This window comes from Colletotrichum costaricense (genome assembly GCF_030867565.1).
Source record: "Colletotrichum costaricense strain IMI 309622 chromosome Unknown Scaffold_25.1, whole genome shotgun sequence".
In the NCBI taxonomy this organism is placed as follows: Eukaryota; Fungi; Ascomycota; class Sordariomycetes; order Glomerellales; family Glomerellaceae; genus Colletotrichum; species Colletotrichum costaricense.
In genome coordinates, this window is record NW_026848254.1 from 527795 (window position 1) to 550883 (window position 23089).

The following is a 23089-nucleotide window of genomic DNA, read 5'->3' on the forward strand; positions in this document are numbered from 1 at the left end:
TCTTTGCTTGTCAATCCTGTCAGTTGTATATACGGATACGCTACCTGAAGCTTCTGATCAGGTACCTGACTTTGGATACAAGCACGCAATGATCCGTTCGTTTTCCAGTCCCAACTTCCACGGCCATCATCCTCACTGCCAATGTCATCCCTGCTCATTCAAGTCATTCGATTGGTCAAATGGCACGCGGCTCTTGGCAAGCTGCGCTAGTGCCCCCCGCCCCACTACCCTGATTCCGTTCGAGAAGAAGGAAGGAAGCAATCAATGCCTGGCAAGTTGCCAGTGCTTGACTGCATCTTGCCAATTGAATGTCTCGTTGGCAGCTGTTCTTTCTCAATCCAACATCTTTGTGCGCTTATCTGCGGGTATTCGTCTTCTACCTTATCCGACCCGAATCATGTACTTTTTCCCCCTTCACATCCTCAGCGCGCTTCATTTGGCCCCCAAAATGTGCCTTGTCCAGAGCGACATCAGATGACATTCGTTCCTTCCCCACCAGACCAGACATTAATGGACTGACGAAGGGCTACCCTTGCAAACCTTGCGAAACCTTGCGACGGCCATCTCGCCTTCGCAATGGTACGGAGCACTGAGTACGGAGACAGTCGCAGCATGTATCCGCCAAGCTTCAACTTTGCTCATCGTATCCTCTGATAGACAGCCACAGACCGATATCTTAGGTACCTTACATCATACCAAGAAGTCTAGCCCACGTGCCTTGCTTTCCATCTACCAACATTACGCATACATTCGACTCGCCTCGCTTTACCGCGTTTTCTTCCGCCCAGGCTGTTTGGTTGCTAGGATTGTTTTCTCTCACTGTCGTGACTGGCTTGCTTCCGCTCTTCAGCAAAGACGGGACCATTGCCAAACACACCAAACAATGGGAACGTCCAGACGCTCATGGAGAAACTAGATCCAAATGTTGGTTGGATTGACTGTCACAATTCCTGTGTGGTCTTTCCAAGGCTTGTCGACACCCACAGCCAATCGCGCAATTCCGCACCTCATCCACCTATCCTCCCAAAGTGGTAGGTGAGCAGACCACAGCAAGCCTTATCCCAACACACACCATGCTCCAACCTGAGGGACCTGCCATTTGGATCGAAACAGAGTACCTAAGACGGATACTTCAACGCCCGGCGGGATTTCTTGCTGACCTTGCATTTCCAAACACCGCTAGAACCAGTCTTCTCTTCTTCCTCTTCCACCGACTTTTGCGCAGACGTACAAAGTACAAAGTTCCAACTTTAGGGAAGCGTACGTGTTCTGCAGTGTCATGTTTGGGACCATTCCCGCCCCGACTTTCCCTACTGAAATTCAAACGCTGAATGCCAAACGCCAAGAAATATGCGTCCCCTCAGCTTCATGGTGGCCACTGGAGCCGAAGAAGAAATGCCTGCTCAAGTTCAATTATCCAAACCTGCGTCAGGATACAAATGCATACTTCCCTTGAGTCTACACGGTACAACACTGCGAAAGAAGCGCCAACCAAGGGCGGCAGCTCAAACATTGTCGACGCAGTGGATCTCTTCTGGGCCAGTCTGCTACGCCGAAACAAGCCTGCATAGCAATTCTCAATCCTCTTGCAGTCCCACGTCCACATGATATCATGAGCAGCCACTCAGCTCAACGATACTATCAGATCACCAAGAAATGCAGAATGGCCAAGTTTCAGCAATGTACACGCTATGCCTGGGGAGCCGGTAGCAAACGCCCCGGCAATTGCTGCCACGTATCGACCAGTTCGCTCTAGACCATGACTGTGGACAAGTCACAACCAATCCACCACACCTTGCAGCAGCCCCGTTTGGCATTTGCTAAGCTTAACTGCCCCAAACTTTTGCACCAATCCGACGGCTCTGTTCCCGGTACGGACCTTAGATCTGTCTGCCGCCAGATGCAAGTGTGGGGGCCCTCCATGCTGCCAACCCTTGGCTAACCCTCACTGAAGGTCTCGTCTGCCTGGGAATGGAAACATTTCGAGAGGTCGAAAAAGGCACATGGGACCGCATACGCTATACCAACATGAACCATGGGCCCATCCAAATGCCGGGGAACCTGGGGGAAGAGGAGGGGTAAAAGGAATCTCGCCCAGGAAGACGCGGGGGAGCAATGTCCATGAGCCATGGCGCGCCATTTCACGCACGATGCCCGGGGATGGTCTTGGAAGTTGATCTACCTCACAGTCTCGGAGCCCAAAAGTTGAATGTTAGACGCCGAACACTCGCCGTCCCTTGATTGACTGTCGATGCCCTTCAGCACTGCCCTGCGGGGTCATTTCTCGGCACTCACCAAATGTCTGGGCATCGCCAGACCATCTCAAAATCCAACATGTATCGCCGGAAGATATCGCGGCGAAAAAAGAGTCGTCGGCGGCTACAGAAACGGATGTCGTTGAGATTGACGCTGTTCCGGCCCTGAGCCTCAACATGCTCTTGATGAGGGGGATTTGCAGTCCAGGGCCGGGGAGGAGAAGCGAAGGGGGGCAGGTTCCGGGGCGCTGGGCAGCGAACTTGCGGCATGGGGCGCAAGGTGCAATGCGGCCCTAAAGCGCACCACAGGAAGCGTTGAGGAGCAAGGTCCAGCCTCCAACGGCCCCAGCCAGAATCCAGTGGCTGCCACCTCAGGGCCGGCGACGCAAGTTTCAGTTAGGGGCGGTTGCGCCGTGGGTGCCAGGTGGGTGTGCACACAGCGTTGGTGTGACTAGCGATCGGCTGGTGGGTAGGGCAACCTGAATCTCGCCGACTTAACAACTGCCAGCCATTACGAGTGGAAGTGATCTTTCAGGCTGTTTCTCGAAATGGCCAGCCTCGGATGAGGAACTGGATGCTTCCAATCTGGAAGTGCTGAGTTTTCTGTCTCATCATCCACAGAAGCGTACGGCCAATTGAGCCAAGGTTCACATTTACCCAAAGAGGCCATTACTTCTTCTCTGCTCGCTAGAAAGCAAATGGTATCATAGAGGAAATTTTCCGCCAGCTGCTAACGAGACAGGCCCAGTATCCCTTCAACCAACCTCGGACGAACTTTTCCCATGCTGAATGACTATGAAGCCAGCGTCCTTACCTTCTCAAATGGCTTCTGCTCATCAATCTCTTCTTCGCTGAACCAAGTTCCATGCAATCCGTACGGTACACGCTGCGGCAACTTGATCCGAGCCACGACCTCCTTCATTTCTTTCGCGTCAATTATCCACAACTCGCTCGCGGCCTCGGGCACACATTCACCCTGTTCATCGAGCTGATCTTCATTAAACACGTATGTCAACAACCAACCGTCGTCCTCGGAGTCTGGTTCACGCCGAGGCACAAATCTTGGCTCTTGTGCATACCACCCGACGGGCATTCGGAAGAGCTTGATAGGGTCTTGAGGATCCTGGCTCTCCATGACCTGGGCAATGCTACGTGTATCGACACAGCCTTTCACCGGCTGTGGTGGTTGTGCGACGCCTCTTGCTATCAGTGTTCGAACGTCGAACTTGGCCAAGTGGTCGATCTTTGCAGCTTTGCCAAGGGCAACTGTATAAGATGCCTCGCCGGTTGAGCATCCGTAAACGTATCGAGCTTCCTGCATTGAGTACGCTGGTGCGACGGATGGAAACTCCAAGGAAATGGCCGATAGAGCCCACTGGTGTCTGATGTTGTATTGGATCCCGGGGATGGCCGACAGTGGGAAACTGTAGTAATACAATCGGCACTGCTCCTCCTCAGCGTACTCAGGAGGCACCGGCTTCATCTCTGGCGTGGGAAGGTTGCCGGCGCTGAAAACCATGGATGCGGAAGTAAGCCGACAGGCCACGAGATTAACCGACACACGAGGACCGTTCACATCTGTCTGCGATGAAATCGAGTCCCAGCAGTTGGCGGTGTGAAAAATTGTGCACGGGTTGGTCTCGAACCATTGAACGGCATCCGGCTGGTGTCGTGGGAAGACTCCGAAGCGTGACCTGCCTGCCGAATCGTACGACAAGCTTGGGACTCCGCGAATCAGGTTCATGGTATCCAGCGACAGCGGCAGGTCCATGATAACTGTGTGTTGTCTTGATACCCCAAAGTCGTGCATCATCTTAGGTGACTCGACTCCAGGAACCGGTAAGTCGAACACCGGAGAGCGGCCGGGCCCGGACTTTGGCGTCGCTGGCACGACGGAGTAACGCACAAATGGCTGGACGAAGGTCGCGTGGAACGTAATGAGCTCTTTCGTTACCGGGTCAACTCGCGGATGAGCAGTGGTCCATTCTCGCATGAAGGATACGACACCTCTGCCCCCAAAGCCACTCTCGGTGCTTTGTCGCGGTTCGTTTTCTGCTGTCCTTCCGTTGAACCAACCAATAGTCTCCAAGCTCGGCAACGCGAATCTGAGAGGGGGGCCGCTTTCACACGTTGCCAATGCTCTCCCATTGTGAAATAGGACACTGGTGTTGGCGACGCTGATCTTTTTGATAGGACGACCGAAACCTGGGAGTCGCGAGAGGACTACCAGGAACACGGTTCGGAAAACCTCGAAGAGGATGCGAAACATGCTCACGGCAGGATTCACCAGTGTCGCAATACTTGGAACTACTGGTCGCCGCAGGTATTTGTTGGCTTTTGCGTGGCAGTAGACGTCGGTCAACAGGTATTGGTTGACAAATTCCGGCTGGACCAAAGTGTTCTTTTCACCTGCCCGGCGGAATAGAACACCACTAAGCATGCCATCCCCATCGAACCAGTGCGCCGCTCGGCTCGCATCATCGTTCGACACCGGGTTGCCTCCATTGCGGACATACTGGCCTCCTGCTAGATCAGAAGGGATCGTGCCCTCATGGCTGCAGGGAGTCAAGGGGAGGCAGGATTGAATCGGCGCAAAGTTCCCTGACAGGTAACTACACGAGGAAGCAGTCAGAGATCAGCTATGAGTAAAAGGGCTAAGCAATATGGACTCACGGATGACGAGCATTCTCGTCTCCCTGACATTCGTCTGTCATCTTCGCGTGTAGAGCAGACGTTGCCTAGCCAAGGTACATGCGATATTGTCTGTCAAGAACATGTAGGCTCAACTTCGGCGATGAAGGGCAATGTCGAGTTGTCAATAACGACCGGACGACTCAGACAGCAGGTCTGAATTGTCTTTTGTGAAGCTGACTAGAGTTCAGGGACGGCTGTCGTACTTCAGAATTCCAGGCACAGTTGAAGGTGGGTTGTATCGCCTGGCCGACGTTGGCCGGGATGGTTTCCTGATTGCGCTCGAACATTGGACCATCATTCCCATCCGTGCTCGAACTGCCGACAGACTGCCCATCAATTGATTCTGGCTTGATGACGACATCAGACGACGAGGAACTCGGAAGTTCGGAAGTGCTTATGACCTTCCTCCTCTCTAGTGTGCGGTCCAGGTCGTCTACGCAAATAATTTCGGATCCGGTTTGAGCTGGACGCGTGGAGACATGCCGCAAGCTTGCCTTTGCTCACGCCCTGCTACAGCTATGGTAATCAGTCAACGGAATGCGATTCCCAATGCCTCCATAACACATGCGGCCGCCAACTCGTCAAAGAGACTTCGCGTGTAAGTTCGGCTCGAAAAGATCTGCAACTTAGTGCGAACCACGACTGTGCAGCACATGGTCACCAGACCTGTTTTGACACAAGGGTGGCAGGCATCGTGGACATGAGACAGATCGCGCACACAGCTTGGCGATCGGCAAACCAAGCAGAAGCCAAATTCGTTTTCTTCCTTATGGCTGCCTCTAGAATAAAGCTAATGATGTCTTGCCAGCCGTTGGAGCGTTAGCCTGAAGAAAAGCTGGACGGGCTAGACCTACTATCCCGTCTGCTGCCAAGTCTTTCGGGCTTTGCGCTGCAGACATCAAATCACTTGCCGGCGCTAGCTCCGGCTTAGTGGGGCCGGGAATACCACTCGGCAGCTTCCGGCCTAGAAACCGGCAAAAGTGGTGACTTCATCGACCTCCAATCCTTTCTTGTTGCGCCAACCGCCTTACGTGCCCTATTCGGAAGTTTGTCACAATCGCACTACTTCGAGGCGAAGAAAAAAAAAACTATTTTCAAATCATTCCCCAGTCGCACTGAGTGAATTACTTTGAAGAGGGGTCGTTTTCGTTCTGGCGCGGAGCAACTCTCCGCTTCATGTCTGACAACCAGGGTTACAGCCTCCTGCCGTCATGGACTCGTCAAGGATTTGCGCGGGGAGAGAGTTTACAACTCATTTGATCTCATTCGCCTGACCCCGCTTCCAGGCTGGAGGACGAGTGGCAGAATCCCTTTGCGTTGCAGTCGTTTCTGGACGGTTGACACTGTTGACAGGGACGGCTCGAGCTTGGAATACCATAGCGCCCGTCTTGGCCCAATAACCGGTGCTAGCCTAGTCTCACCTGCGAGGGTGTCGCGCTGTTTGGGCTACGGCGAAGCTACTCCCCCATCGCGATGGTGTCCTCGCGTCGACGACTAGCCTATCGTCTACAACTTGCGGTAGGTTGGTGTTTCGAGTCTAAACGTCATCCAGAGCTCATGGAAATCTCAATACCACCTATCCCCTCTTCGTCTGGGTGAAGTCATCCGACATGGCTAGATGCGGATCACCCGGCAGGGGCTTTTGGGATCGCGTTAGCTCGGGCCTAAATCTGATGTTGGCCGAGGACAACAGATGAAGATATATGGCATGTAGCAGCCCCCTCACTCTATGGATAGGAGAATAGGAAGCAGCATCAAAACATTTCCTGGCATACTCAACCAGTAGCTCTTTCCTCGAAATCTCCCGCCAGCTTGTAATTGACACAGAAAACCGAGCTGCGAACAACACTCACAATGGCGAACGATGCTCTCAACACCAACTCCCGCGTTGGCCAACAAGCCGACCTGGGCATCTCAGCCCGCGCTTCGGACTGGTACTTTGCCGTCTGCGCGATTATGGCGTTTTCCACACTCGTTTTTCTTGGAATGGGTTTTACCAAACGAGAGACGCACCGTATCTTCCACTACATCACCGCCACGATTACCTTTATCGCTTGCATAGCGTACTTCTCCATGGGCGCCGGGCTGGGCCAGGTCCCCATCCAGGTTGAATTCCCCCGCAACAATAGCCAAGTTGGCGGCGCCGGCACACGCGAGATCTACTACGTGCGATACATCGACTGGTTCATCACCACCCCGCTGCTGCTACTGGACCTACTTCTCACTGCCGGTATGCCCTGGCCTAGCATTATGATCGCCCTCCTCGCCGACGAGATCATGGTTGTCACGGGCTTGGTCGGTGCCCTCACGAGCACAAGCTATAAGTGGGGTTACTGGGTGTTTGGCATGTTTGCCTTCTTCTACGTCGTTTACGCGCTCGTGATCGACGGACGGAAGCACGCTGGTGCGCTGGGCGGGCAGGTCAGCTCCACGTATCGCAACTGCGGTGTTCTCACCATTTTCTTGTGGTTCCTGTACCCCATTGCCTGGGGCGTCTCTGAGGGCGGTAACCTAATCCACCCCGACTCTGAGGCTGTCTTCTATGGTATTCTGGATGTTCTTGCGAAGCCCGGCTTCGGGTTCCTCCTGCTCTGGGGACACAGGAACATCGATCCCACCGCTCTGGGCCTGCACATCCGCGAGGCTGGCCAGCCCAAGAACCGTCCTGTCGGCAGCCACGATGGAGACCACGGACACATTGGAGGTGCGGGACCTAGCAACGGCTTGTGATGCCACTGCGTTATCGCAGTCATTAGTGGGGGGTACGGAAAGGTCTCGGTTTTGAGGAGAGCTGGGTGCATTGCATCTACCTATCAGGGTAGCCATGGGGTTTGGAAAAGTTCCTTGGGTCTTTGCTAATCATGGGGTTATGTTTCTTATTGTTGACGGACGTTGGATTGATGCGGTTCACTCGCGGGCGCTTATATGCGTTGGCTTAATATGTGGTCATGTAATGCTCATAGGAGTTGTTGTATGTAGGGAAATTCATTTATACCCATAATCTAAGTGGCTGACTTCAACGTGAATGCAGTATTTAACTGCACGCAATTGCCTGGCGATTTGCCCTGCGATGGGCCTCGGAATGATCTTCTCAAAATTTGCATGTTCAGCAGGACGCCGAGGAGACAGAAAGCCTTCGTGTTCGTACGTGAGAGAGCGCGACCAACCTCCCACTGCGCATGAATGGGAATTCGTTTGGAGTTCTAAAATCATAATCTCGTTTCATCTACGAACTAGGTAGGCAACTCACCTCAGGTGAATCAAGCTTTGCGGGGTAAAAAAAGGCTGGCTGTAAGTCAAAAATGCTGCACCTCGCGAGAACTCAGGACTCAATTCTGAAAAAGGAGGTCCGGGGCAATGGAATCTCCGAACAAAACCATAGCCTTGAATACGGCTTGCTGAATCTTAAAACTTTATTGTGACAAGACGTGCCGTATCATAGCCGTCTGAGGATTGAGAAAAGTAGCTGAGTACGAGAATTCTATGTGTTGTCTTTGAATCTTTTCGACGATGCTTTCGGTGCCGGATTCGCATTCTGTGAAAATGCATATGGATTTAGAAAAGCTGAGAAAGCTGATGAGTTTAGAAAGCGACTTGTATTACCTAAAGTACAGAAATAGAAAAGTTGTAATCTAAGAAATTAGAGCTCCGGAGCTTTCTTCGATTGTATTGTAAAAGGCCAGAGTAATCTCAGATCTGCGAATACATTCATGTAGCCCAGTCAGAAATGATAAAACATACAGAACGCGGCCACCCTTTTTTCTTCTTTCCTTTTTCCAAGACACGATCGATATGTCTGTTTGTGCGCCTGTACGGCAGTGGAAGATGCTGCTTCTTATGATTAATCGTACTATTACAAGACTCAATTGATTTATCACTATCCTCATGGGACGGTGAATACTTGGTGATAAGAAATACGAGACTTGCGCAAAGGGTGGGTTTTCTAAGCATATATGATACGTAGATTGTGGAAAAAGCTTCAGAGGACTAGAAGCCTTGCTGTCCGGTTTGGATTTATAGCTACTGAACTAAGGATTTTACGTCTACGCGAAGTAGAATCAGAACCTCTCTCGCGTCTTCAGGCCACAGTCTCCTAGCGCTTTTCTCTGTTCTTGTTTTGCTTTCTTCTTCTTCTTCTTCTTCTTCTTTCACGGATTTTGCATTTCGAGATTCATGTCGAAATTCATCCCCGCCCAGAAGCTATCATCCATGAAACTCAGACCATTCTGCTCGCCAAGTTCACCGATAGAATCCGCCAGAGCGAATTGCGTGTTGAAAGCCGACTCCGATCCGCCGTGACTCAGCAACGCCCCCTGGAGCGTCTGGTCCGCCGCGCTGGACTCGTCCCACGTGAAGTCTTGGTCAATCATGTTGATCAAGGGACACAGGCTCTGCTCTAGCGTCGGCTGCGGCTGCATAGAACTTGATACTGCACCATTGGTGTCGCTTTCTACCACCGCCGCCGATGCCGGTGCCGTTGGATCCGGATCCGGGTCCTTGCGGGCATCTTGCTCCTGCAGGATGGAGTTTGGCATCCGCTCCGGGTATTTCTGGTGCAGGTACTTGATCAGATCGGACCGCATCTTCGCGGCAGGACGCCAGGAGATGCCCAGCTCCGCCAGGACCTCCAGACACGCTTCAATGTAGACGGTACAACACGGCCTTCCCGTATTCGCAAACTCCGGGTCAGGGCTCGCGTACTGAATAAGCACCAGCGCTGCGGTGAGCGTGCAGTGCGTCGCGGTGATAGGGCTCCGCCGGAACGAGCCAAAGACCTGGCGGTACTTTTTGCCGGCGTGGCAGATACGTTTGGCCGACTCGATGCAGAGGACCTCTGCGCGTTTAGCCGTGTCTGTTTTGTTGGCCGGGGGCGTGTCTTTGGATTTGAGGAGGAAGGGCTTGAAGAGGAGGATGCAGCAGGTATGGTAGACCATGTGGAGGGTGTAGACTTGGGGCAGGTCGTTGTGTTTGTCGATGCGGAGGTCAGCGGGGAGTTCGTAGAACCAGGTTTTGAGCTCGAGGGTGCAGGATTGGAGGAAGGATATCCTTTGCGGGCCTTTATAGAGTGGTTTTGGGGCGTATCTGAGGGGTTTGTTAGTTGCGTGTTCACCAAAAAGGGGGGAGATTGTGTGGGTGAAAGGGAAGCTGACGTACAGAGCCAGGAGGATGTTCTCAAGGATTCGACAGAGGCCTATTAGACCGCGGTGTACGAGGACCTTTTTATTGCATCTGTTTACGTCGCATGAGTCGTTTGCTGCTCCAGCACTCATTTGTTCCGGTGTGTATGTTGACGGTAAATGGACAGCGCCTTGGACATCCTGCATCACAATGTCAATACAGACAGTACTCTCATAGACGTTTGAATATGTGACATGGCGGAACAGATCTTACCAAAAGACTACAGACTCGCCCCGTGTATATGGCGGCAAGTTTGTCGTCACAGTATAGGGCCCAATAAATCTGTCGTCTCAACTCTACTTCTTCGTTGGACATGTGGCACGTGCCAGACAACGACGACGCGTCAAGGTTGAGTCCCATGTCAAGAGCTAGTCGATTTGCCATTCCTTGGTGTAGCCATCCGGCAGCATCGCATCCGTAGGACTATTTGTAGTGAGCATAGGAAACTTGGCAATTAGTTCCATCCATAAACATACCACATAGACCCCGACTAAAATGGACATTGACTGAATTGTCGTGATGTTCGGTCGTTTCATGTCATAATGTAAAAGGACTTCAGCTTTCTGGAGAAAGACTTTGCCGGCCGAGTTTTGGTCGTCTGGGATGGAACGGGTGTCGGTCCTATCGGAGTAGCGTGATCCCAGAGCAAGTATACAGTTGAGTAAACAAGGACTAAAGAAGCGACCCCGCGTTCTCATACTCTCTCTGAATAGCTTCTCATCAACCACTTGGCACCAGGGGTTTTGATACTCAAAGAACAAGTCTATCAGTTCTGTAGTAAGATCATCCGGGTAGACGTCTGCCTCCAGAGGAAGGATGTAACGGTTAGTCTCCGTGGACTTGGATGTCAATGGGCTGCCATGATCGTCGGACTCGGGCGTAGATTCTAGAGACTTGTCAATAACCAACCCAGCCGGGGATAATAATAAGCGATACGCACCACTCTGGAACTCTAAGCGGCCGCTCGCCGGGCCGAAGTATCGCATCTCTCCATCCTGATCATAGTTCACCGATTCATCCAGGGAGAGAGCTCCTTCAAAGGTGGCACATAGGTCGTCAAAAGCCGAAACGCTGAGTCCAGCATCGCTACCGGTTGCTAAAGTGCTGGCGATGGACGGTAGTTGTGGTGCTGATCCGGTGGCCGAGAGCTGGGCGACGGCAGCCTCGACATCGATGGTGTGGGACTGCAACACGGCTTCCAGGAGATCGATCCGGTTTCTCAAAAGTTGTACGTATGTCTTTGAAGCAGGCTTACGGCCGTCCTCTTCACTCCTATAGAGACAATTGATGGCACGTTCGGAACATCGGCCACAAATGGGCCGCAGTCCATCACACTAAAAGTTGGCACCTTTCAGTCAGCATCATAGACATTTAGCCAGACCATCAGCCCATTGTCTATACGAGTATCGCAATGCGTGTGTAGCCTGAACTCAGCCGTCAAAAAGGTGTGGGCTGATAGAATGGAAGGAAAATATATTCCACCCACCTTTGCCCTTCGGCGCCGACACTCCTCGCACGCCTTTGACGTGTACCTGCGCTTCGGTTGGCTTGCGGCCCGCTCCGACGACGCTTGGGGCATAGCAGCGAAGGAGAGGAGACACAAATAAGATGGGCAAGGGTCCTCCACCACGGATGATATAATACTTTCTGATTCAGTCCGGGGACACCTTCGATTTTGGTTCAATGAGGAAAGTCGGACGCACAACGGTTGACACTTGGTAATAGTTCGCAATTTCTCTTGCCCGATAACCACGGCACTGAGATGGTCAAGGATGGGGCCAATCACATGGACTTGAATCAATGGATGACTAAGGAGCGGGGGAGGAATTCATATTCCGCCCTATGCGTCATGGCACCAATATCTTTTCATGACTTTTGAGCTAGAATTTCGTTAACAAGGAATTGATATCCATTTCTTACAAGCCAAATCATGGTGTTGCTATAGAGAAACCCTCCCGTTTCCAGAGGCTCCGATGCTACCATTGAGGTTTTGCAAGATCGGCTACGCTGTGATGGCTTCCAGCTCCTGTCTGGAAGTGTATCCGGACGCTTTGATCACGCCGGGTGGGGCCGCGACGAGTAGGGAATCTTCATGGAGTTCTCCTGGTAAGATGCAAGTAAAATCCTGTAAGATCTGTATGTTGAGATAAATACACGGGAAGCTCTGATTCTCCATGCTGGCTTGGAAGATGCGATAGCGAGAAAATGATTGCCTAGACAAGAGACATGAAGTCCCCAGTCCGAGAATAAGGCCACCTCCGGCCTTGGCCCGGAGATCAGATCGCGTAAGACCCAAAATAGAAGTCAGATAAGATCCCCGTGCGGATCAACACCGTGTCGGTTCATCTTATGCCGGGCCACCGACTTGATTACTCCCGTCTTTGTGAGGGAAGGATTTCAATGCTCCTGGAATTTTCTGACGGTCTGATTTGTCGCCAGTCTCAAATTCTCGGTGCGCATGAACGGAAGGCGAGCTGAAGTGAAGGATTACCGGACCTCTGACGAACATGAAGGCTCTATCGCGTCCCTGATTCTCCAGAGCGCACAAGAGCATAACCTGGACCCCTACCTTTAAGCGCATGCTGAGCGCATATTGACGACGCGGCTCAGCCAGGGACACCTATACTCGATCGCAACGCCCCGAAATCGACATTCGCTTTTACAGCAACAACGAGGTGCAACCGTCAGCGCCATGACCGAGAGACACGGACAGACAGCGGGTCTGTTTTAGCGCGCGTGGAACGCACCGACGACACCTCAAGCACACCCTCGGCGCAGCGAACTAGCCATATTGTCGATCATAACAACGCCTGGCCTTACGTAGGCACTCAGACGGTTGGTTTGAAGACTGGGTTAGGAGGTAATTGATTGGTGTATTCTCGAAGTCTTCGGGGGGAAACGCTTACTTGCAGAGACTTGATAAGTGTAATCCCGACCCGCGACGATCCCTCCCTGATGGCTGTCAACGGCTTACGCCGCAAAGGGGATTTGCTTTCACTAGATCATGTCTTCTTCGACGATGAGACAATCCTGAGGATATTTTAAGCCTCATATTGACTTCAATGTAATCTGTCGTGGACGATCTTGCAAGTGCAGGTCTCGCTAAGTTGTGGTTGGGACGAAACTAGGGGTTTTGATGAGCTCCAGTAACCTCCAAGCTTGCGCAGGTGCCAAGTAGGGCTACAGCTCGAGTGCGCAGGCCGTGTGATGGGAATGCGGAGACTGCTCTCCAGAGACACGCGTAACTACAACTCTTATGCAACAAGATGCATGTCTCGGACGAACACCTGGGTGATGGGCATGTCTCACGCAGCATTCGGGAAGATGGTAGGAGCTTCGCGACCAAAGCTTCGGGACCAAACGCAAACAGCGAGAGCCACCGCAGCTGGGTCAAGGTTCGAGAGACATGGTTTTTGGACTGAAACATTTCCAAGAAAACATGTCCATCGAGATAATTGTTCACTGTTTCTTCTCTCAACGCCACATGTCTATCCTACCAACCCAAATCCTTCTGTTTTCGTACCAATATCGAGAGTCTGTTAATCTTACCTGCGTTAACTAGAGCCCCCCACGGACTTCTCCACGGATGCCCGCCTTCTCTTCCCCTGGGCCCCTGAAAGAACAAACAAAACCCGAGCCCATTAGCGTGCAGCGTCGAGGTCTCCTAGCGTCATGCTTCAACGTCCGGCTCGGCGGGAGCACGGTCGGGGCACGGCCGGCCCGGTGCCACTTAGCCTCCCTACTTGCGTCTCCTGCTACTTGCCCCCCGCGAACCATACCGTCCTGAACCGTCAGCGGCGCAACGGTCAGTTCACTCTTTCCATGGGGCTCCGATGGTTGGATTCAGAGTTAAGGATGAAGAAAGTATAGGGGGGAGAAGGGGGGCAGACGGTGTTGCATGGTATGGAAACCTCCAACCGTCCGAAATGATTGAGTTCGTTGCCCGCCTGAGCGAGGGGGAAAGAGAGACATCTATAAGAAGGTTCCTGCTTGCCTTTGGTCATCGTGCATTGCCAGCCTCGCCATTCATTACATACTTCAGCCAGGACTAATCATACTCACTTCTTCACGATACCTCGATCTTTCAAACCCCCACCAAAATGCCTTCCACCGTCGTCTCTACCCCCGTGCCCGCCGGCGTCGACCGCAACGCCGTCCTCTCCGCCATCCACAACCACGACCTGATGGTCAAGACCCTCTGCCCGGCTCTCATCTCCTACAACCTCGAGTCCGGCTCCGTCGGCGTCGGCCAGTCCGCCACCTACTCCGTCACTGACAAGAAGCCCATCGGCCAAACCACTTACCAGCTCACCATCACCAACCTCGAGGACGGCGTCGACACCCTCGTCAACGCTAAGCCCCCCGTCGGAACTCTCGTCATCAACGGCCGGTGGCGCATCGTCAACGAGGCTGCCGGTCTCATCCTCCGCGAGGAGGTCGACATCGAGGCCAACATGCTCATGAAGAAGATGGCCAAGGGCAACGTCGAGAAGACCCACCCCGAGCAGCACGCTGCTCTTCTGGTCCAGGCTGGCAAGGCATAAATGATGTATCAAAGCGACTATACCCCACTGGCTGAGTTCATCACCTTTGGAACCCGCTCGGTGTGATTGGCGTTCAACGGATACTGGGATCTTGTGATGAGATTACCTCTGATACAATAATGGGAATATGACATTTTGGGATACTATAACATTTGCTCTCGCATGTGGAGCTGCTTAGAATCTTGTGTACCGAACCTTCGTGATTTGATCGTTCCTCATGATGTAGGTTGGCGAGAACTGGTTCTGAATTCACCCAATCTCAACGCTTAAGCCTTCGACGCTTCTTCGGGAACGTGAGCGACGACCTCGATCTCGACCCGCATATCGTCCTCCCCAAGCCTCGGTACTCCCACGCACGTCCAAATCGGCTTATGGTGCGGCATCCACTTTCTAAAATTCCGTACCATGGCTGCCAAAGCTTCGTCATTAATCGGCACATGGTATGAGTTGACTCGGAACACCTGTTCCCAGCCTGCTCCACCGGCATCCTTGAGATTGAGATCCACGTTGGCGAATGCTTGATCGATTTGGGCGTTAATTTCCTTGTAAAACTCGCCCGTTTTGGGATCCCATCCGCCTGAGTTATTGTGTCAAGTTGTGTTTGGATTTGAGACGACTATTGGAAGCGCGACATACCTTGACCAGAGCACTCAATGCGGTCGCCAATCTTCACTGCCTGGTTGTAGCTGAAACCCGCGAGATTTCTCTGGCCTACGCCTTCATAGGAATAATACTTGAGATGAGACATGTCGGCAATGTTCTTTTGGGCCGTTAAAGGATTGAGACGCGGTGACTAGGCTTTGGCTGACAGAGAATCAGTACACGTAATGGCAGCGGCCTTGAGTTACGTCCTTGCGATTCGACAGTCGTTTTTATATAAGAATGGAGGCAGTTTGCGCAATCAATAAACCTCGACGTCATATAAAGACAGCGGAATCTATATTCCTCTACATGCGGAGCACCTTGGACTAAGGTAGCGCCTGACTCGAGCCGACCCGATTACCTATGCGGGGCTCTTCCGACTACAGAGTAAACACATCTAACTTCGGAACCTTTCTACTTTAACTGCTTTGTAACAGTTCCAAACAGGCTCTCCCATTTATCGTCATTGTGGAAGTTGATTACTTATTCCGCGATGTTACACACAAGTATGTCTGCATCCCCAATTTCTCTGCTCAAAAGGCAACATTTTCTGTGTGTGTATGAAATATCCCTTTCTTAGAGACACGATACTTTATGATAGAGGGTTGGACCTCGCCTAAAATACTGCTTGACTAAATACACTTGTTGAAAAGTGCAGTCGGATCAAAGCTAACAGAGTACAAAACCAAAGACAAGTCAAAAGTCAAACACAGACAGAGCAGACCAAGTCAAAACTAAAGCAGAGACGAACGACTTTTGAGTCTCCATCTACACGCCATCATCGCGTTTACAGCAGAATTACCCCTCACCGGGCATACTGCTAGTTCTAATCCCTTCACTTACTCACCCTTGCCAAGCAGAACCAAGTTAGCCACGTTCATCGCGGCCATGATAACCCAAACCAAGACCGCAAAGCCAGCAGTGTACCACGAATTTGCCATCTTGACGGTACCGTCCGTAGGGATTGCTGTGGACTCTTCCTCGTCAGTCCCTGCACTACCGACCCTGAATCGGGCGCTGCCGCCCGGTCCATCCCGGACCGTCATGAACTTGTCTCTGCAAGTGAAGTAAATCAATGGCGCAGTAACAAACGGCAAAACGACACTAAGCACGACCTGTGAAGCATTCAATGCTTCGCTGACGCCCTTTCGCCCAACAGCGCCGGCAATAACAATGCTCGGCGTAACGCTGATACTCCGCGTCGCCAGGCGTCGCAGCCAAGGACGGACTTTCCAGTTCAGTGCGCCCTCGCTAACCATCTGCCCAGCAATGGTACACACGATACCCGCCGAGACGCCAGAGAGAAGCAGCGCGAGAGCGAAGATGGTGCCCGCCGCCTTGGAGATGGAGTCCGTGAGGAGTTGGTGGATGCTAAAGATGTCGGCGTCCGGTGCTTCGGGATTCCCGTACAGGGAGACGCCCGCGACGATGAGGATGGCCGAGTTGACGAAGAGGGCGAAGGTGAAGAGGGAGATGCTCAGCTCGGCGGTCGAGGTTTTGAGGGAGTGTTTGATTGCTTTGGCGGATGGCACGTAGTAGCCTTTATCAATGCTATCGCCGTTGAGGTCGACTTCATCCATTTCGGGGGGTAGGAGGTTGTGTTTTGTATCGTATTCTCGGAGGCGGGCTTGGACGATGCCAGACCCGAGGTAGAGGCTGTGCGGCATGACTGTTGCGCCCAGGATCCCGCAGGCTTGGTATAAACTGCGTGCTGTCAGTAAGCCTGTTCTGGAGGAAAGGAGGTGGAGGGGATTACCCTTGAGACTCGACCACGGCACGCGATGGCAGATACCCCTGAAAGACTTCCCCAACCGGCGTATCCTTGATGAGGGAGAGCTGGATGCAGAAGCAGACGACCACGGCCAGCACCAGGCCGATGATGAAGTACTCAAAGATTCGCAGGCCTCTCATAGATCCGTGGGGCCGGTAAAAGATGAGAATGATCATGACGTCCAAGATGGAGATTGCGCATCCTGCAACGAGAGGTATGGCCGGCACAAGCAGGTTAAGACCAATCGCGAAGCCAATCACCTGCCCAGCCGCATCACTTTAGTAAACTGAGGCCTTGGAGACGGAGACATAGCAAGTATCGACCACACTCACCTCGGCAATATCTGTTGCGATGATGGCAACCTCTGCGAATACGTAGAGGACGTAGTTCATCCATCGCGGCAAGAAGGCCCGACATGCTTCAGCCAGGTTGAGCCCCGTGACGGTACCAAGCTTGATACAGAGGCTCTGGAGGAAGATGGCAAAGAGGTTGGACAAGAGTACGACAAAGAGCAACCTGAAACGGTAGCTTGCTCCTGCAGCGACGTCTGTTGAATAATTTCCGGGGTCGACTGTGAAAGGTGAGGAAGGCTGTTAGTCAAGTTCACTACTTTTCGCGGGTATCCACGGAAGGAGAGAGCCAGGAAGAATCTCACTATACGCAACAGCAATCATGAACCCGGGCCCGATAAACGAGCCAAACTTCACAACGGCCTTCTTCAACCGACCGTACAAGGCCTGATAAATCTTGGGCGTGTCTCCTCCATCATCAGGGGGAAGTTGACGTGAGTGAAGGTTAGGGAGAGGGGTCGCGGGGACCTCCTCTCCCTCGGGTAGACCAAGTCCATTAGACTTGGTCGTCGCGGCCGCAGCCGCGGGGCCGGAGCCGCCTTTGCCCCAATCCACATCGTCATAGGACCGCGATATATCCCCGTCGCCCGTCCCGGATTCCCCCGCCAGCGATAGGCCCTTGCCATCCTCCCCTGGCTCTAGGGCCCTGGCGTTGACGATGCCGTTGAGGTCTTGGTTGGTGGTCAAATCATTGGACAGATCATTCGGGCTCTGGTTGTAGCCCTCCCCTTCGTAGGGTTCGTCTGTACGAGATGGACGATTCATTGTTTCGCTGCACTGTACTCTAAAGCAAAGGGCTAAGGAAAGAAAGGCGTGAATGACTTCATGACACGCGTTGTCGTCAAATCTAGGGTTGTCGGCTAAGCGGCTACTCAAAACCCATGACTAATCACAAGACACACCTAGCGGGCCCGTCTAGTTTAACGTCGGCTATTGTTGCCATTATCTACAAAGATGCATAGAGAATGGTATTCACTCATTTTCTCTCGATACTCATCATTGTTTGATAGCAGAAGCCGCCACAAGATGAAAAAGTGGTTGTTTCCTAAAGCGGCAAGTACGCTATGCAGTCCACTTTTGCCAAGCAGCCAAGCAGACTAGAGAATTCAAGGTTGCATGCAGTCCAATACTCCAAGTGACCAGAAGCTCGGGACTTTATAACGGTTACAAACGTTTCTAGATCTTGCATATATTGCCTCTCCATAGAAGAGAAGAAGGTCGTTGTACTTCAGATTGATTTGCGGCTTTTTGACTTTCATTTCGGGACCGTGAGAGGAAGGGATTGACAAAACTATGGATGATGAGCATGCGAATGGACGACTACCTACGAGGTTACAATACTACTGTCAAATACGGCAGAATGCATCGTTCTGCATACGTATTGACTAACTTTACAAGGACTTGCCTCACCCAGCACTAGATATAGCATATTTCTGCAGAGCATTCTGTCATGCGTTGTAGAGTCGCAGACCCGGCTCCTGATTTAATAGGCATGAGGCCCGTGATCACATTTCATCCGAGTCAACAAATGAAACTCGTGCAGGTAAATGCTTGCAGGAACTTCGAATTGAAATTCCTACCTGAGTGACGAATGGCTCTCGTTTACAGATTCCGTTCCGTTCAGCATGCCGTGCAAGATGGGAATCAATCCTCTCGAGACCAACGGCACGGAAATGGTTCCAGCAGATCTATATCAAGTTCCTACGAATAGCTGGTCACAAAAGAGGAATCACTTTCATCGAACTTGGTCGTTCCGACATCAAGTTCAGAGTAGCGAAAACCAGCCAAAAGTCGATAGACGAACTGTAGTACCAATGGCCTTTGTATCCTACAGGCTATGGCCGGCAAGCTGGCCACTCTGTCAACTGCTAAGATGGCTTCAATATGAACATGCGGGCTTTTGTAGGGGCAATAATAAATTAACTACTAATCTGATCGTATTTCCCTTATATCTACTAGCTATAAACAATCTCAAAATAGAGCAGGACGAGGAGATTGGCTGCACTCGGATGTAGTGGCACCAACCAGTAGTTCATAGAATAATTTTACAACGCCTTTCGTTCCTTCGAAAGGGCAGCAATAGGATATGTGTTAAGTAGCAGGAGATTGATGTTAATAATTTGCCATGAACAGGCAGGTATACTGGGTTCTTCTCAGCTTATGGGCGATGAACAGCGTGCTAGCCTATCTCAAATTGCATTTTGTTAATATTGATTTTGCCTGTAACCACCTATCAACTCCCGTGCACTCATTTGGCGTCAGCTCATCGTCCCAACTGACCCAAATCTCATTCAGAATTCGTTGAGCTGACAAACCCTCCCAAGTCCAGTTCTTGCGCCCCACTCCAAGAATATAATACTTCCAAGCAGCAGACACCGCGAGCCTCCTCCACGAACCCGCGTCCCGGAGCCGATCGCCGCTCTCGTAAGGCCGATCATTCCTCACATATCGTCAGCTGCCATCATCCCACCAACACACATAAGAACACCCCCTTTACCTCATCTCGATGCTCATTCGGTCTTGCGGCGGCTAGAACCGCCAATGGCAGCCTTCTTCGAGCACCCTCTCTCCGACGTCTGACGTAGGCTCATCCTCTGCTATCAGGTCCCCTTCTCTACAACCGTCTCCGACTAGCTCTATGCCGATCCATAAGCTCGGTGGGAGCTTCGTGTAACGACCATCGCACAACGTCGCGCTTGTATGGCCTCGTGTAAAATGTCGTACACCCTTCCAGCCCCCTTCAATGCGTCCCAGAGCGTTTTTGACAAATTGTCGATAGAAATGCCTGGAATCGAGCCTTACTCGACAGAATATTTTCCTCGTGTGCAACTTTTTCCCGTCATACAAATTGTCCCGTAATACGAATCGATGGTGGGTGTTGTGGGCGACATCGGTAATCGGTGGCAAATGACGTCGGCGTGCTTTCGTTATGTTCGGAAGTTGGTGAGGGATCTTCGTGTGGCGCAGGTCAACCACCACAGATTTCGCAGGCCGCGACTCATTCGTGACTAAAAACTATTGGGTATCGTCAATCTTACACAAAGTGGTCGAGATTGGAAGCTGTCACTAGATGGCCCTGTCGTGATTGCGGAAGCCAGGTCGATGAGGATGAATGAAAGAAATTCCTTTGGTCAATTCGAGGTCGATACCTCTCCCCGCCTATGGCGAGGTATATAAACAATATGCGAACGTAATCCCCAAGGCCGTAGCCCTATACCAAAAGCCCGAAACGCCTGATGCTGTCCTATGCCCAATATGTCATTTGACGGTTTGTCGAAACCCCCAATGATGATGATGTTCGTTAGTGTACAAGTTGCGAGCCGATGCAAGTTTTTTTTTTCCTCTCCAAATACCGTGTCCGTGCCGTAAAGCCATAAACGAGTTCAGTATAACGCTATAGGCCATTTCGGCCACAAGGGGGTATCATGCCCTTCGCGGGCGGTGTCCGATTAGGCAGTGTAGTGGGTGCTCGAAGAGCACTTCCTTGGTGTGATTGTTCCTGAATGGCGTCAGGATGCGCGTCCCCCTTCATAGGTGATCAAGCTGTCGCGGTCCGAGTGCGAGTCGACGATGGTAAGGAGCGATTCAACGGGGGTGATGTGATGCAATCTGTGTCCACCTCTTCAATCTGAAAGTGTGCGTAGATGCCTTATTTCTTGCCCTTGGTTGGCGCGGCAGTGATTTTACTCGTGGTCATGAGGTCGCCAATGTATTTTTGGAGGAACTTGTTGTTGTTATCGAGCTTGTCATGTTCTTCTCTGACGGCCTCGATGCGGTTGAAGATGGTCAAGAGCGAGTCTTGCAAAGCCTTTGCGTGTCTGTAGAGAAGGGTGCTATTAGTGATTGGCGCGTCTTGAAGTGGCAGAGGGTTTCGTTTACCTCTTGAGCTCTTCTCGCGCTTCCCTTCCTAGTGCTTCGATGTCTTCACTGGTCCTCCGTGGGCTCATAGCCCTCACGTCGTCGGGTCCAAACTCTGCATCTATTGGGCCCACTGCCGAGCTGTCCCGGGGTACCACCAACGGCCCGCTGCTCTTTCTGCTGGGCAACCGAGGTCGGATAGGAGTTGGCTGGTGGATGTGGTGCTCGTCGTGGTCGTGATCGACAGAAGAAGAAGATGAGCTTGATTGGGACCGCTCGATGTGAGGAGGGAGATGCGATTGTTCGCTGAACTGTGCTTGGTGCTCGTTGTCCATGTTGACAACGTTGTCGAGTTGGCTGCTGAGGTTGTACTGTGAAGTGGTGATTGTCGGTGAGAGTACTGCGCGAAATTGCTGGCGTTCAGGGGACAGTATGGATTGATACGATTGCCAAGGGACAGGAGAAGTTGGTTGCTAAAGAGCGAAGAGGGCGGCTCAAAAGGCAAATATGGTTTTGAATGGATGCAACTCCGTCACCAGGCTCGAGTTGAGAAACGGGGTCTTGCCACCTTGTAAAGCAGGGTCAAGGCTCTCTGGAGCAGGCTCACAGTGGCGGAGGAGTCGAGGATGGCGGCGGAAGAGTCAGGTGGTTGCAAAGGTGGTATTAGTAGCGGTGATGGCGGCGGGTGGTGGTGTCTATGGGGCGTGGATTATTATGGAATGTAGGGGTATTGGTGGTTGTATTCCGGAAGCAAGTAGGGTCCTACCGGTCTCGTAGGCAGGGACAGAGCCGGCGGCGGGAGGAGGGAAGAAGAGCAGATGAAAAGGACCAAGCTGAGTGTCGAGCAAAGGGGAAGAGAAAGAAAAAAAAGGCGCGGTGGGCCGCAACGGGTAGTGTATGACTATGAATGGGGGGCAGACGAGGTCTCGTGGGTAGTGGGTGGGTTTTTGGGCAGCCTCTGCCTTTTTTTTTTTTTTTTTTTTTTTTCTGCGCTCAATTTTCCCTCTTCCTTGTCACTTTGTCTTTGGGGGAGGGATATGTATGGGTTCTTGGAAGAAATCGTCTCTCGCGCCGATTACTTCTCTTTTGCTGCTCCTTAAGGTGGGGGTCGTACGGCAATCGGAATTTGGGAAGCGGGAGAAAAGAGAATAGAGACCCAAAGAATAGGTGACTGAGAGTGGGAATGTCGTGGAAGTAATACGGGATTGCGACGGTAGGGAAGACCGAGCGAGAGCACGGAGGTGATGAGCGACAGCAGGTATGTATGTATGTATGTATGTACTCGGTAGCATGCGGTTGCGTCGACGGCCGTGGTAGCTGTACATACAATGGAATGCGATCTGTGGGAATGGCAGAGAAAGAGGTGAAAGGGTCGCAAATAGCTGGCTTGGCTTGGGTGGGGTTTGCTTCAGGCGTTGACGTTTACAGGCGGCCAAGTTGTCGCGATCTGCGGTACTCAGGACCAGTTGCAAATGGGATGCCCTCTTTGGCCCTTTTGGTTGGACTTTGGAGGCTTTGTGGTGTCGATCGGATTGGGGCCCTTGCCAGACTCCCACCCAATGTCGTAGGAGTCGAGGATTGAGTCTGCGGCAAAGGCAGAACGGGGAGGGTGTGCGAGCGAGGGCGCCTTGAGTGCTGCTGGGGGTGGTGGAGAGTGACGATGGACACGACAGGGGTCATCGAGAGGGACCGCAACACAACGACAGGGGCGGGACAGCAAAGGTCGAAATGGCAGTCGTCCGTTGTAACTGGTTGTTATGCGTAGAGTGGCCCGGTCAGGCTGAAGCGGTGTGGAGA

The 23089-nt window shown here is 52.2% G+C and overlaps 10 protein-coding genes across 10 annotated transcripts; 4 read left to right on the forward strand and 6 right to left on the reverse strand.

Moving 5' to 3' along the window:
* Window positions 1–308: 308 nt before the first annotated feature.
* CCOS01_15781 (uncharacterized protein) lies at window positions 309–593 on the forward strand (the record flags this gene model as incomplete). Its single annotated transcript, XM_060463919.1, has 1 exon — window positions 309–593. One exon carries the CDS (start codon window positions 309–311, stop codon window positions 591–593), a length of 285 nt encoding a protein of 94 aa, XP_060305674.1.
* A 2455-nt stretch (window positions 594–3048) lies between these two features.
* On the reverse strand, window positions 3049–4969 carry CCOS01_15782 (retinal pigment epithelial membrane protein; the record flags this gene model as incomplete). The annotated part of the gene is made up of 2 exons (XM_060463920.1): window positions 3049–4867; window positions 4929–4969. The coding sequence occupies 2 exons, from the start codon at window positions 4967–4969 to the stop codon at window positions 3049–3051; spliced, it is 1860 nt and encodes a 619-aa protein (XP_060305675.1).
* Window positions 4970–6803: 1834 nt separating this feature from the next.
* CCOS01_15783 (bacteriorhodopsin) lies at window positions 6804–7679 on the forward strand (the record flags this gene model as incomplete). Its single annotated transcript, XM_060463921.1, has 1 exon — window positions 6804–7679. One exon carries the CDS (start codon window positions 6804–6806, stop codon window positions 7677–7679), a length of 876 nt encoding a protein of 291 aa, XP_060305676.1.
* Window positions 7680–9097: 1418 nt separating this feature from the next.
* Window positions 9098–11706, reverse strand: CCOS01_15784 (uncharacterized protein; the record flags this gene model as incomplete). Its single annotated transcript, XM_060463922.1, has 6 exons — window positions 9098–10031; window positions 10104–10267; window positions 10341–10550; window positions 10604–11013; window positions 11068–11461; window positions 11614–11706. The coding sequence occupies 6 exons, from the start codon at window positions 11704–11706 to the stop codon at window positions 9098–9100; spliced, it is 2205 nt and encodes a 734-aa protein (XP_060305677.1).
* A 2521-nt stretch (window positions 11707–14227) lies between these two features.
* On the forward strand, window positions 14228–14671 carry CCOS01_15785 (uncharacterized protein; the record flags this gene model as incomplete). The annotated part of the gene is made up of 1 exon (XM_060463923.1): window positions 14228–14671. The coding sequence occupies one exon, from the start codon at window positions 14228–14230 to the stop codon at window positions 14669–14671; it is 444 nt and encodes a 147-aa protein (XP_060305678.1).
* Window positions 14672–14937: 266 nt separating this feature from the next.
* CCOS01_15786 (endoribonuclease L-PSP) lies at window positions 14938–15419 on the reverse strand (the record flags this gene model as incomplete). The annotated part of the gene is made up of 2 exons (XM_060463924.1): window positions 14938–15248; window positions 15308–15419. 2 exons carry the CDS (start codon window positions 15417–15419, stop codon window positions 14938–14940), a joined length of 423 nt encoding a protein of 140 aa, XP_060305679.1.
* Window positions 15420–16152: 733 nt separating this feature from the next.
* On the reverse strand, window positions 16153–18199 carry CCOS01_15787 (metal ion transporter metal ion transporter; the record flags this gene model as incomplete). The annotated part of the gene is made up of 4 exons (XM_060463925.1): window positions 16153–17017; window positions 17070–17344; window positions 17417–17655; window positions 17740–18199. The coding sequence occupies 4 exons, from the start codon at window positions 18197–18199 to the stop codon at window positions 16153–16155; spliced, it is 1839 nt and encodes a 612-aa protein (XP_060305680.1).
* A 2884-nt stretch (window positions 18200–21083) lies between these two features.
* Window positions 21084–21627, reverse strand: CCOS01_15788 (uncharacterized protein; the record flags this gene model as incomplete). Its single annotated transcript, XM_060463926.1, has 2 exons — window positions 21084–21252; window positions 21314–21627. 2 exons carry the CDS (start codon window positions 21625–21627, stop codon window positions 21084–21086), a joined length of 483 nt encoding a protein of 160 aa, XP_060305681.1.
* Window positions 21628–22110: 483 nt separating this feature from the next.
* CCOS01_15789 (uncharacterized protein) lies at window positions 22111–22392 on the forward strand (the record flags this gene model as incomplete). The annotated part of the gene is made up of 1 exon (XM_060463927.1): window positions 22111–22392. One exon carries the CDS (start codon window positions 22111–22113, stop codon window positions 22390–22392), a length of 282 nt encoding a protein of 93 aa, XP_060305682.1.
* Window positions 22393–22714: 322 nt separating this feature from the next.
* Window positions 22715–22972, reverse strand: CCOS01_15790 (uncharacterized protein; the record flags this gene model as incomplete). Its single annotated transcript, XM_060463928.1, has 1 exon — window positions 22715–22972. The coding sequence occupies one exon, from the start codon at window positions 22970–22972 to the stop codon at window positions 22715–22717; it is 258 nt and encodes an 85-aa protein (XP_060305683.1).
* Window positions 22973–23089: the final 117 nt, after the last annotated feature.